The sequence below is a fragment of the Pyrgilauda ruficollis genome, unplaced genomic scaffold, assembly GCF_017590135.1.
Source record: "Pyrgilauda ruficollis isolate IOZ18807 unplaced genomic scaffold, ASM1759013v1 scaffold190, whole genome shotgun sequence".
Classification (NCBI taxonomy): Eukaryota; Metazoa; Chordata; class Aves; order Passeriformes; family Passeridae; genus Pyrgilauda; species Pyrgilauda ruficollis.
In genome coordinates this window covers 563,233-577,047 of record NW_024518096.1, presented here as the reverse complement: position 1 = coordinate 577,047, position 13,815 = coordinate 563,233, and the positions used below count along the sequence as shown (strand labels likewise).

Here is a 13,815-nt window from a genome sequence, read left to right as displayed (position 1 = left end):
GTTGGACCTTCTGATTTATTTATTTAATTTGGCACAGTGGCTGGGAAGAAACTGAAGAACAATGATGAGGCTGTGTGGAAGCCTGATGGATACTCCTTTCCAGGCCTTAGAGGCAGCATGGAATCAGGCATGAAGGTGCTTGGCAGAAATGTAGTCAGTGAGCAATGGGAGGGTGGCAGCCAGTTTTTTGTGACTAAAATAGAAATGATGTCTGGGATTGGTGGTAGATTGCACAGATTTTGATAGAAGTAGCTTGTACTTGATGGGATAGAGAAAGTGGGGCAGTACAAAGAATTGCTGAATGAGGAGTGAGTGATAAAAATAATGGAAAAAGAAAATTACCTTTGCAGCAAGGTCCTAAATAACCTGAATTGGGGCAGCACTGCCCTTCTGGAGGACATAGACCAGGACAGTGTAGTAGCAAAGGAAAGACAGTAGAGCAATGAAGGAAAAAATTATGAGAGTCCTGACCAGACTTAAAGTTGGATGGGTAGATAGGGGTAGCTATAACATTATCTGCAAAGTGATTGTCTGAATACTGTTTGTTGCAAGTTATCATTTTACTTGCCTTAAGACCAGATGAAAAATGTTATAGGCACTGTGTTATAATTTTGTTTGCCTGCTTTAATGTTGTATCAAAATTGTGGAGGCCATTTTTATGCACATTTAAATAAAATTAGATTAGGTAGGTTAGAATCCTCTGGAGCAGAGGAAAATATTCTTGGGTCAGTTTTAGTTGCCCAGGTGACATAGTGCTTTAAATCCTTGGCAGTGTTCTGTGCAATATTGCCTCATAATATAACAGCAGCTGATGTTAATATAGTGACCACCAGAACATTTGGTTTTGGGCAGAATTGGCATCCTTAGTTAACTAAGGATAAATACTCAAATAAATCCTGTGAGCTCCCAATGAAAAAGTTCAAGTCTTTATGTAATGGTTAATGTGGGGCTGGTTTTGGGGCTTTTGTTATTGTTTGGGGTTTTTCTTAATTATTTTTTCCTCTCAGTTTGTGTATCTTAGCATGAGTGTGTGAATCAGTGGTAATACTTGGGAAGAAATAAGTTGATAAAAAGACAGGAAAGGCACTATACTCATTTACCAGTTAGAGAGATTGGTTGAAATGTCTAACTTAAAGCTATAAAAAAATTAAAATATTTCGTATGGTTGTGTTCCTGCCCCAAAAAAGCACTTGTGTGCATACTGAGGGATGCACAAAATGGACCTTCTGGGGGAGTTCTACTGCTGAGCAGTACTGAAGGAGGCAGAATTCTGGTAGTGTTTAACAGCACATCTGAAATATGACCCAGATTGTGATTGTGGCTCTTGTTTGTGACACAATCTAGCAGAATAAGAGGGGACCAAAATCGGGAAGGACTCCTGAAGTCTTAATTTGTCTACATAACTTCGTTTTGATGTTTTGGTTTTGTGCACAGCTTGAACATATAATGCTGATTTTTTTTCCTTTGTCAGCCTTAATTACATAGACACAAAAATTCAAGTTCTTTTTTTTGTCTCATTCGTAATCCTTTTTTGGTTTTTAGGCTGTTGAAAATCTCTGTTCCTACAAAGTCTCTGCTACACTGTACAAACAGCTGCGACAAGTCTGTGAAGAACATGTGAAAGCACAAATCCTTCAGTTTAGAGAATATCCTTTTGTCATGCACAGAAATGGTTAGAATGGTTAGTTTAAATGATTATTTTTTAAAACAAAACTTTGCAAAAAATGCACCAGTAATTGTCAATGCGTTATAGGTTCTTTGCTTGTATGTTTTTAAATCAGTTATAGGCAACTTTAGTTATCTGGGTGAATATTTTTTGTGTATTGATGTGTAGCATCCTAGTAAGAATTTATCATTTTAATAGGGATGCAAATTTTACACTAAATCTAGAAAATGTCAATAGCACTGTGAGATTTCTCAGCAGGTATGAATTTCTATGGTAGGTGAGTAGTGATGCTTATGGCAGCAACAGCTTAAAAAATCACAGTGATTATCAACAACAGTAAAAAATTTTCAAATAGAGTGTACCTGTTTGACCAAAAATAACTACTGGTCAACGGTGATGTATCTCAAAAGCATTGAACAAGCCTTCATGTATCTTATGTGTACCTTGGTGGTTCCTGGAAGAGAGCTCTAAGTTCAAGAGATCATTTGGCTGTCTTGGGATGCATAGAAGGATGAAGTTGTATGGTGAATTTCCCCATGGTTTACTGAGGTTACAATGCTGGACTTTTCTTCTGGCTGAGTGGGTCACAGAAGTGTCTGTAGATCTTCTGTGGATGCCTGGCTGTAGCCAGCCCTGTTTCCTGAAGCCAGTAAAGCTTTGCGTGCTGAGAAGGTGCTTTATATCATAGGTGTCTTTGTGTAATAGCCACGGGCTTGCACGGCTGGAGCAGCAGATGAATAGTCTATGTCCACCTTGCTGTCCCCAGATTCCTGGAAAAAGCCTTAGCCAGCAGATGGTGGATGGAGAGTGCCATATTGAACAGACATTACAGCACTGTGGCTGCTGGCATTTTTTCCCAGCTCTCTATGGATTTTTTTAGCAGATGATAGGATAAAGTAGAAAAAACCAAGGGGCCAGGGCCCAGAACGAACCTCCATTCCAGGTGAATGCTTTAAATGTGCTTTGAATTGTGACTCTCAGTTTCTTGGTTCACTGCATTCCCCAGGTAGGTGCCTGCACTCAGAATAATTTAGGGTTTTTAATGGTTCATGCACCAACATGGTTTTGGGCTGTGTGGTTTTGGTTTTGTTGGTGGTTTGTTTGGGTTTTTTTGAATCCCATTTATGACATTTTGCTTCTACATAGCACATTAGTACAGTAGTCTTTAACATACCTGGTCTTTGAGAACCAAATCTTATAGTCTTCTTTAAAGCAGCGTACAACCACCCTTTGCATTCCTGCTTTTTCAGACTTCAGATGATGTTATGAAGAAAACATTTTAAAACTAGTTTTTGCAAACTTTGTTTTCACCTTGCCCTCTTGATAGGGTGATGGTGGATTGGAGAGTTGAAAATTTAATATTTTACAGGTGTACCACTTTGTATCCCAAGGACATGAGACCAGATTAATCAGATTTAGCCAGAATGAGTTGGAAATGATGATAATGTGTGGGAGAGGAAGGTAAAGCCTCATTTAGATTTACTTGTGAGATACATGAGAAATGTATTATTTGTAAATAACAGGTGGATGTGTTGTGTAATGAAGAAAACTCTGTAGATTACTTAGGGTGACCTGGAGATGTATATGAAAAGAGTGGTATTTGGATTTGTTGAGGATTATTTAGAACTGTAACTGCTTTTAAGAGATTAGGGTCACTCCTGTTGTGCTCAGTGTGAACTCATTAAATAAACAAAATAACCTCTCCATCCCTCTCACCTCAGTTGGTGACAAACGCGTGTTAGATTTCTTGTTTAAATCTATATTAAGATTGCCCAGTGCAGCCACTAGATGGTATTACTGAAGAGCTGGGAGTATTTTTCCTTGAAAACACAGGGAGGCCTTTTGGAGAGCTGCCAGCCACTGTGCTGGGCAGCTCTGCAGTCAACGGTTTATCCCTGGCAGGCGCAGTAGCATTGGAATATCCATGGAGCAGCTTTGCCTAATGGCTGGCAAAGATCATCTCCAGAATCTGGCCTCTAAAGGTACTGGCAAACTAGTGTTCCTTAATGGATGCTGTACAGATTCTCTGGATAGTCTTTTATTTTTAAAGAAGATAAATAAATGCTGGCAAGATCATTGCAGACAAATGGTAAGTTGAATGTTTGTTCAGAGTACATATCCTTGAGGTGTGAAATCTGGCTAAAATTAGTTTGTCATAGTTTTAACTTGGGACTGCGCTGCATCTCCTCCTCCATCTTTTAGCATTGCTTTTCACTTTCCACTCTGCTGGCTGAGGGTACTTCTGTTGTTGAAATGTAGCTTCTGTTAATTCTGACTTTCATAGGTTCAAATAAGGATTGAACATCACTCAGAAATATATTGACACAATTTTTTTTGTTTGGGTGGAAAGAAAAACTAACCAAGAAATGCTGAAGTTATTTGCTGTTCATAATTATAAGTAATTGGAGAGTCTTTGCTTTTAGATAGCTCCCATAACTAGGTTGACTTTTCAAAGCAGAGATTAGTATCCTGACTACAGAGCTAAGAAACAGAAAAGATAAAGAACTGAAACTTGCTTTCTGTCTGCCTTTTTTGTCTTCTACCTCCACAATGATTTATGTTACAGAAAAAAGTCCTCTCTGAAACACACTCCATGAAAACTCTGCCTTTAAGAAGGCATAATTATAATTCCAAACTAACATTTTACAATGAGTTTTTATTGCATTATCACTTACTTAGCTTTGGCTGCAAATGCCCCATATGGTTGAATTTCTATTTTCATTCCTTGAATCCACTGTTCTTTCCTTTCCTGGGAGGTTTGGGCAGAGGTATATGATTTTTATCTAAATTAAAAATGGAAGGTGTTAGGGAAGCTATTTGAATTTAGCAGTCTCATGAAAACAGAGTTGGAGATACTGCCTTGAAAATGTAGTTAGCATGAACCTGTGTTTTCGTGAAAGGGCTTGTGCTGTGAACACTGTTTGCTTTAATTACTTCTAAGCATTCTTTTTTTCTTCCTTAAAGCAACAACCTGTAGCAAGTGGCTTTCTTGCCCATGTGCTGGGTTAGCGCTTGTGCTATTTAAGAAAAAAAAATCAGCCTTACTGCTGGTTACTTTAATATGCTTGGCCAGTAGCTATATCTGCTTGAGAGTTGCTTCAGAGGCAGTGAAGTCTTTTGGGAAAGGAGTAGGTGGACAGCTGGGAATAGAAATCTCTATCTGGCCTGGGAGGAGTTACTGACATCCGGAGTTACACTAATGCTAAACTGGGAGTTGGGCAGCCTTCTTATGTGCAAAGTTAAAAATGAATTTTGAATGTAAAAGTCTAGTAAGGTACAAAATCACCTCTTCCTCCCACTTCTTTAATTTAAAAAAGAGATTATATATTTTTTAATCTTCTTTTAACTGCTGGATTTAATGTGTCTCTATTTTTCTTACAATTTTGACAGCTAACTTTTACTATTAAAAGATCTGTTGCACAGCTTATTACTGTCTTAATTTAAATCTTTGTTGTTTTTTTGTTTTTTTTTTATTTTAAAGCAAGAAGCATGCTATTTCAGGGTGTTTACTGACTGTATTTGAGGTACTGTTTGAATAGCTTTGTATATCAGTGGTATAAAACTTCTAACAAGGTAATAAAACTGTTTATTTAATGTTTATGAATTTGAGAACTGTCTTGGATGTACTTGGAAATACCGCCAACTAATAGTATTGACTTCAATAGATTGCATACCCATGGCTGTTCAAGTCACCATAAAAGTTTAAAATACCTACATCAGTAAATGAGGTGTGTATTTGTGATGTAGGTATTCAGTTGTTTTATAATTTAAAATACCACATGGAGGTGAAGAGAAAAATATTTTCTTTATATATTTCAGATCATGATCAGAAGCATTTTCTTATTTTTGGATCGTACATATGTGCTTCAGAATTCAGTGCTTCCTTCTATATGGTAGGTATCCATGTAAGTATTCCTATAATCTTTAGAGTGTTGATGTGCTATTACATTTGCAAAGATTGAAAATAAATTTTTTACATTATATTTGAGTTACATAATAGATCTCTAAAATTTTGTTTCAGTTTATGGAGATGCATGTATCAGCATATGCGTGTGTCATGTTCTCCTTTCCCAGGAACATTCACTGTCAAGGGGGGTAAAAGAGGAAGGTCTGTGAACCGGGGATTCAGTCAAGGCTTATGTGCAGCTGTTGTTGTCAGAGCCTGGGTCTGTGGGAACCTCCCCTTGACTGCTGCTTCCCACCTTTGCACTGCTCAGCATTACTGTAGCTGCTCCTGGTTTTCACAAAATTCAGCATTCAGCTTCTTGTAAGTCAGATACAGTGACAAGGTGCAGATTATCTTTCCAGCTCTGGTCACTTGATGATGCTTTTGTACTTTCAGCTCACCACGGTCACATCTTTGGGCATTCTGCTTTAAAGCATCCCCCCTGGGGGGCATTTTACATCATTGCCCAAGCAAACAAACCCAGGCTTTGCCAAAAATTTCTTGTGCTGTTACTACTTTATCTGAAGCGCCTTCCCCACAAAAAAAAAAAAAAAAGTAGATAAAGTACTGAAGTAAGAGCATGTCTTTTCCCTGCCTGGCTGGCTGCTGTGCTCTTGTGAGTTCCTCTGGCTGTCTGAAGAGCTTGGCATCTTTCTCCAGCCTCTTGCTTGTCCAGTGCACATCTTTTGTTCCCAGATTCAGCAGTTTTCCTCCAATTCTTTGTGTTAGGCTTCTTTTTACTAAACATTGATGATTAGGTCTGTTCATGCTTTGTATTATTTTTCTCCCACTGGGAAAATTGCTTTTACTGAAATCCTGATGCATGTGAAGAAGTCAGAGGTAACATGTTCTATCTAGGATTGCTCAGTTTGCAATATTTAACATTTAGCTGCTTCATGGCATAGAGGCACCATGCCTCATCATCTTAGAATGAAACAAGAATCCGATAGAGATGATAAGATCCTAAAGATACCAAGAAATTCATGCTTTGAATAAAATTTACATATTAAATGTAGAATGTCTGATGCAGGGAGTTTTATTTTAAGGTATACGATCAGGTTTGGTTTTTTTTTTAATAAACAGAGAAACTTACAGTCTATTATGTGAAAGTTGGACAGGCTGGTAACAGTTCTCTGAATTGTATGCCTGTGGTAGCATGTGATCTGGTCTTTTTAGGATAATTCTTGGTACAGTTTTGTTAGAGGACGGTGTCAAAGAGTGCACACACCATTAATATGTTCTTTTGCTGTATGATATATATACACACTGTATATATTTTAAACATATGTATGATTTTTCAAAAGCATCAATAGTGTGACTAATTTCCAATATTCACGTAGGGATATGGGGCTAGAGTTGTTTAGAAACCATATCATTAGTGACAAGCAAGTTCAGACCAAGACTATTGATGGAATTCTCCTGCTGATCGAACGAGAACGAAGTGGTGAAGCTGTGGACAGAAGTTTGCTGCGGAGTTTGTTGAGCATGCTCTCGGATCTGCAGGTGAGTACAGCCACATTCACTAGTAACAGCTTTGTTTTGAAACACAGTGTGGATTGCCTGAGTTGTGTTTTGTACAAAAATTATTCTGTTCACCTAGTAAATGTGTGTAAAATCTAGCTGTTACATTGGTATGATTGCCTCTTCTTTACCATGTGCAATCATGTGCTTTTAAATGAGACCTCTTTGCCTGTTTTCCTTAACAGAGGTAATGGCCTCAGATCTTAAGAGATTTACAGGTCTTCTAGTGTGTGCAGTATTTTGTCTGTTTTAATCACTTACTGTCTCATCCTACTGCCAGCTAAATGTAGGAACAGAAAAATCCCTCTCTGTAAAAAGGTGTCACTGTAAAAAGGTGTCACTTTTTAGAGTCCAGGTCTTGGTTCTATATCACAAAAACATCACTCTACTGGCAACTGCTTAGAAATGCTGAGGATAGAATGGGATGCCATATTAAGGCCAAGGTTTTCAGATAGATCATGTCAAGCTGCAGCTTACTGGAACTTTCCATGAGCAGAGATAGAAAGTAACCAAGGAGGCTGACAAATGCTGTGCTTCTGGCTTCCACATAGGTTGTCCTTGAGTTAAAGTTGCAGCCTTGTGTGATCTGCAGTGAAACTTAGGAGCTATCCTTCGTTCCTAAAACCTGAGGTTGCTGCATTTCAAAGTGGCAATACAGCATTACAAAACTGGCTGAAGGTTTGAAGGAGTTTGAAGAGGCAGACTACATAAAAAGTCCCTTTCTGGTTAGGCAGCTTACCTGGTTTTCTGCCTTTCATGTTAATCCTCTTGACTTTAATATGTAGCTTCCTCTGTCATCCCAGAAAAATTAGTCTGAGAGAGAAGCTATTGAAAAAAATTGAAGTTTTGAAAGTGATAGAATGGTTTGGCTTGGAAGGGGCCTTGAAGATCATCTACCTCCAACCCCCTTGCATTGGGCAGGGAACCTTCAAGTAGGAGTCCTTAAGAGACAAAAAGTGGTCAGAATGTAATGAGTTTTACAGCTCTGGTATGTGTTTTGGAAAAAATACTTTCTCCTATTCTTCCACCACACTCAAGGAATTTTCCCTTTTTCTTTTCACTGTCCCTTTACATATTAATCCCTAGTTCCTCAGACTGTTATAACTTTTTCTTTATGTGGTTCTGACTTATTTCCTTTCTATAATAAACTGTTAGTCATTATGCAGAGATTTTTTCATGTCTTTGATTGTTATTGGTGCCCTTTTTGCACACCTTACTTGTTCCCTGTAGAAGAAGTTCAACTTATTTGATAGAATTAATTTTTCCTGGGCCACTGAGAGAAACCTGGCATATCTGAAGATCTGTTATGTTACTCAGCATATTAATATTTTACTGATGAGAATTACCTGGTTTGTGCTAGTTGGAGGGGTTTTTTTGCCACAGAAGTATGAGTGGGAGTTTAGATCTCGGGTGGATTGGATGTCATTGCTGTGCTGTGATGTTGGGTACCGGTGTTGTGCTGTGTTCCTTAAACAGAAGCCTGTTAATTTAGGCTGTTCAGGTACTGATGACTGAAACAAATTGTTGCTACTCTGGGAAGTCAGTTCTGATCTCAGTCTTTCTGAAACCAGTGGACAAACAGAGAATTTGTTAATGTTATGTTACATTGACTTTTCTTACACCTGTGTGCATCCTTAAAATATTACTTGCCCTCTTACACCTGACAAACAAAATGTGATACTTTTATTGTGAGCTTAATGTAAGTAACTGAATTGATTTCTCGAGCCAGGTTTACAAGGAGTCATTTGAACAGAGGTTTCTGGAAGAGACAAATTGTTTATATGCTGCAGAAGGCCAAAGATTAATGCAGGAAAGAGAGGTAGGTGCATGTGGTAGATGATTGCTTTTATGTTAGTTTTAACAACTCTGGGGTTACATAAAAACTTTGGTAGTGCCCTGGTGTATTAATGTCCAGTGAAATTTACTGGCACACAGGTATTCAAAACACACGTGTGTGTTGATATGGACCATGGTATTGTATCAAAAGGGAGAGCAGACCCCAGGTTGAAATGGAATTTGATAGATACAACTGTGTAGTAACACAGTGGCATTTTTGTAGCTAAAGTCACATTATCAACTATAGTACTTTTAGTATGAAGTAACATTGATTAATGAAAATACAGGTTATGTAGTACGTCACATTGTGGTGGAATAGTCCTTTCCAGTTCATGTACTCTTTTAAAAATGTAGTTTAATTGTCATGGAACAAGATTAGCTGTCTTTCATATCTTTATAGTTGAACTGTCTTGTCGTTGTCTTGTCTTGTTAGGTCCCAGAATATCTTCACCATGTTAGTAAGCGTTTGGAAGAAGAAGGAGACAGAGTAATAACATATTTAGATCACAGCACGCAGTGAGTACAGATTTTATCATTTTTACTGTAAGTCAAGCATTCTTCATAAGTCAGTATGATTATCTATGGTTGTAGAGACACTGAGATAATGTTTTCATTGTCTTACAGATACTATCTTGTTGAGAGTGTCGTGAAATAGCTTGATGAAACCAAAGTCTTTAAAAAAACAAAAGTTACTTCCTTAAAATAAAAGTATATTTTCATTAAGAAAGAAGACATTTGTTCAGAAATATTAATTTTGTATACTGCAGTTAGAATACATTGTAGAAGACCTCAAATTTCCATTTTCCAAACAGCGGCTGGTTTTAGCCATTCTTGTACTGATAACATCTTTAACCACAAATCTCTTGAGGGAAGGAAAGACTTATTAGAAAAAACCCAACCAAAAAAGCAAAACCACAAACAAACAAAAACCCAAACAAAATCTGAATAAACCCAGAAAGGCAGAGGACATGAGTATCATTTGTAAACAGTCCAAGGTGTAGCTTAACAGTACATCAGCTGTTGTCACTGTACTGTGTGAGGTAGCTTGTCCTTTTTACACTTGGATTTTAAGTAATAGTTTGTGTTTTGTTGGATTAACACATTCCTGCAGGAACTGACACTACATAAATCCATATAGAGTTTGTCCTGTAGTAAACTGTTGCTTTTTTCTTTAGTTAAGAGCATGATATTAAATTTATTGGGTTTTAGTCTTCTGGAGGATTTATTGGCATGTCAAAAAGGATAACTGAATAAAAATTATATTTTTAACTTACTCTTTTCTTTGGACATTTTATATGTATTGATGTATTTTTGTGTATTTAAATATAGATGTATAGATATACATGTGTGTGTGCTGTGTGTCATGGCACATACTTGAACTTGGATCTTCCTGTAAATGCTGATTTCAGGGTGACTTGCTTTTTCTGGTGAAATCGCTCATATTGAAATATATGGAACTATTTTTGTTTATAAAGTTATAGCAAATACATGTATTTATTTACTGTTCAGGCTAAAAAATAGATTGATACCATTACATTTTCAGTCTAGATGGACATCAAGCACTCCCATTGAATCTCGTCCTTAGTTAAAGGCTTAGAAACCTACTTTTTGAAGGGTTCACACTAATTTTCTTCCCTCTTATTAAGAAACAGCAGTTGTTAAAATTGGAGCACTTGAGTGTTCCTGGGGTCATACTGTTTCTCTGTGTGTGCATGAAAACAGCAGAAAGGATTTGCTATTTAGTTGCAACTGGCTTGATCTTGAGATGGAAATGATACTTCCAGGACAAAAGCATTTTGTGAAACACTATGCCAAATACTTCAGACAACACCTGGGACAACACAAGTGTGTTGTTGCAGCCCACAGCTGTGTTTCAACCCGGCTGTACATGCTGCTCAGGACAGCTGACCAGATTGTGTCTGTTTGTCAGTCAGTAGGTGACCAAGGTACATGGCTTTGAGGTCATGCAGAAGGTACCTTCTGGCTCCTTCCTTTGCCAAGATAAATACTCATTTTCTTTGCTTGCTAGGATGTGGTGCTTAGCCTCAAGCAGACAAATTGTCCCTTCTCCTGTACTCAGAATAGGTCTTCCAGGGCAGGGGATGGTATTTCACACAACCCTGACTCCTGCTGTTGGAAACAGCCAGCAGCTGCAGATAGCAGTAATTGGAAATGGCAGGGGATATGGGAAGCACCATAAAAATGGCCATGTGTGTTAAAAACAGGGGTCTGTTTAAACAGCATTTCATGTTCACTTATGACCACTGCAGGAATCAGATATGATGCCCTGATACTCTCCTGGTGTCTGCCTGTTTTCAGCTCAGTGTATTTTGTGAACCTGCTGGGCTTTGTGTCTTTGTATCTCAGAAATATTTGCAGTCTTTTTTAGGAATTCACATCAGCTTTTCTGTCTGTGCCAGGCTTTGGCAGAAGCCACAGTTTCACAGGTGATGAAGTGCCTCCTTTTAAGCCTGGTACCCAGTACCATCTCTGATGACCCCAGTTCATGCAGTGAAAAGAAAAGGGATCAGTCAGTTCCCTTCACCCCTTTCCTGCCTGTTAATGGTATCCCTAAGTCCTCTCCTTCCTGGAAAGAAGGGTCTAGACAAGTTATGTCTTGTAGCTGCTGCTGCATGTTTTGATCATCCCTGCTTCTTTCTCTGACCCTTTCCAAATGAAGGACCTAAACTGGTGTGTTGTATGGAAGGTCAGGCATGTCACTGATGGGCTGTTTCAGGAAAGAGAGTGTGTTAGCAAAGGCACACTTGTGTTTCAGCAAAAGTGTGTCTTCCTAGGAAAGGCTGCCATCAATCCAAGTTGAGCACCTCTCTTCCAGGAAATCCCAATTAAGGTTCTGAGAACCAGTTTTATAATACTTAACCCATAAAGAAATGGTTGGTCTTAGGTTGTTCCATTGTAAGCATGGTAGAAGTTTAAATATTGGAATTAATTAAGGAAGTGCCTTTGCACTTCAGTCATTTATTTTATCTTTTAGGTGATGAAAGATGTAAGGGAAAACTTCCCATTTTTCTGTCCTGTCTAAAATTAATGTACAAACATAAAAAGTAGGGTGTATTCAAAGACAAATTTAAAAGTTTTTGCAAATTTGTGTCTTGTGCCTCTTGCTCAATTTATGGTTGTGTGCATATGTAACACAATTAGCTGAGAATTTTACAATTAGTTGAATTTTTAACATAACTAGTATGTATTGTTTTGGTTTGAAGTTCAAACGCTTAGAGTTTTTTGGTTTGCTTGCTTGTTTGTTTCTAGAATTCAGTGACTTTTTTCCAGTTATGCTTTTGTATTGTATTTTACAATGTAAACTTCTCACTTCTACTGTGTAAGGAATTTCCTTTTATAAATTTATTTTTATTTTTAAATTATATGTAATTCAAACAGTTTATTGTCTCATATCACGTGATGATTTTTGTCTTAATTGTAACCTCTAAGTAGAAAATGGTTGGTGTTTTTTGCATTATATTATTTGTGCAAGTTATGCACAAATACTTTTTGACAGAAGGCAATTGCTTTATACTCTAATGCTTCTAACATTTTTTTTTCTTGTATTATTCAGGAAACCACTGATTGCTTGTGTGGAGAAGCAGCTACTAGGAGAGCACTTAGCAGCTATTTTGCAAAAAGGTATTTTTTTAATAATTGTAATCTTTAATTAGCAATGGAGTCTCATACTCTGCATTACCTGTAAATTCCATAGCTTTTACTTTAGGAGGTATATTAGTCATGGGAAAAACTTCCAGAGACACAGAAAGCCAATCCTGTGATTGATTGTTACCCTCACAGTGACAAGTAAATGGTATATTTGGAAAGAAATGTCTAAAATCTAATTCCATATTTGTAAAGGCTGCTAAGCCTCTAAATCTCCTTTAACTTGCAGCAGTGGGCATAGGAATTAAACCTTTGGAACTGCTTCTTTCCTAGAATTACATAAACTTCCAAATGAGAGCTGCAGTTACTGTTGTAGCTTCTTTTATGTGGTAATCACACAGCTGAAGTGCAACAGTTTCACAAATTCTGGTGACTCTGTAGTTTAAGAATTGTGGGTTACTGGAACTGGCAGCATTCGAGGCCATGAGCTTTCATGTGCCTTTGTCTGTACCTTACCTTTTGTCTGGCAGTTTCAGATAAGAACTGCAGCCTTCTTAGGAGGTCCTTATTCATATATTAGTGTGTTCAAACTGCCATTTCTTTGTTCCTCTTACATTTTAATCTCTCCTTTTTCACTGAATTTCTGGGTTTCTTCAGTAGTCCCTGATCTTTGAATACTTTAAATGATCTTTTCCTTCTCTTGCAGTAGCTGTATTTTAGGTTTTAGATCTTCTAGAAAATTGTCCTTACATCTGTGGTTTTTATGTTGCAGAACAGATGTCCCTGGTAGTCTGGTATCTTCAAGCTCCCTCACACCCATGTTTAACACTTTCATGTTATACATACCCTTTCTATGACTTTCTTTGTCCCTTTTAAAGATGACTTACACTCAGTTTTATCTCAGCTACCCTGGGAATAGCTTGTTTCACTGTTTTCAGTACATTAATAGAAATAAGCTTGGTCACTTCATCTTAGCTGTTCTTAAACTTACGAACAAAAGGTAAGAATAATTATATTTTGCTGATATGTGTCAATTTTGCTTGCTCTTTAATTCAAGTATGATATGCTTGTTTATCAAGTGACTTAAACAGGAAGTGAGTGGTCTTGTTTTAAACTCAACTTTTTCTTGGTTTACAATGTGTATGAGCCATCCATATCAATACAGAGAGATTTTTACATTTTTCTAGCTCTCTGGTTACTGTGCTTCAGGACTCCAGTATTGTTGGGTCAGGTTTTGCAT

General features: G+C 37.5%; 1 protein-coding gene across 11 annotated transcripts in view; it reads left to right on the top strand.

Moving 5' to 3' along the window:
• Window positions 1-13,815, top strand: part of CUL4A (cullin 4A) — a 35,549-nt gene that overhangs the window by 3,289 nt on the left and 18,445 nt on the right. For 5 of the 11 annotated variants that reach the window (XR_005954968.1, XM_041465707.1, XM_041465713.1 and 2 more), the window contains exons 3-9: window positions 1,543-1,646; window positions 3,686-3,755; window positions 5,486-5,559; window positions 6,953-7,115; window positions 8,863-8,952; window positions 9,403-9,485; window positions 12,544-12,611. Coding sequence is in view for 10 of the 11 variants with exons in the window: in XM_041465707.1 (XP_041321641.1) it covers window positions 1,543-1,646; window positions 3,686-3,755; window positions 5,486-5,559; window positions 6,953-7,115; window positions 8,863-8,952; window positions 9,403-9,485; window positions 12,544-12,611 (652 nt within the window). In the remaining variant the exon portion in view is untranslated. The other 6 variants (XM_041465710.1, XM_041465712.1, XM_041465711.1 and 3 more) reach the window with 6 other exon arrangements.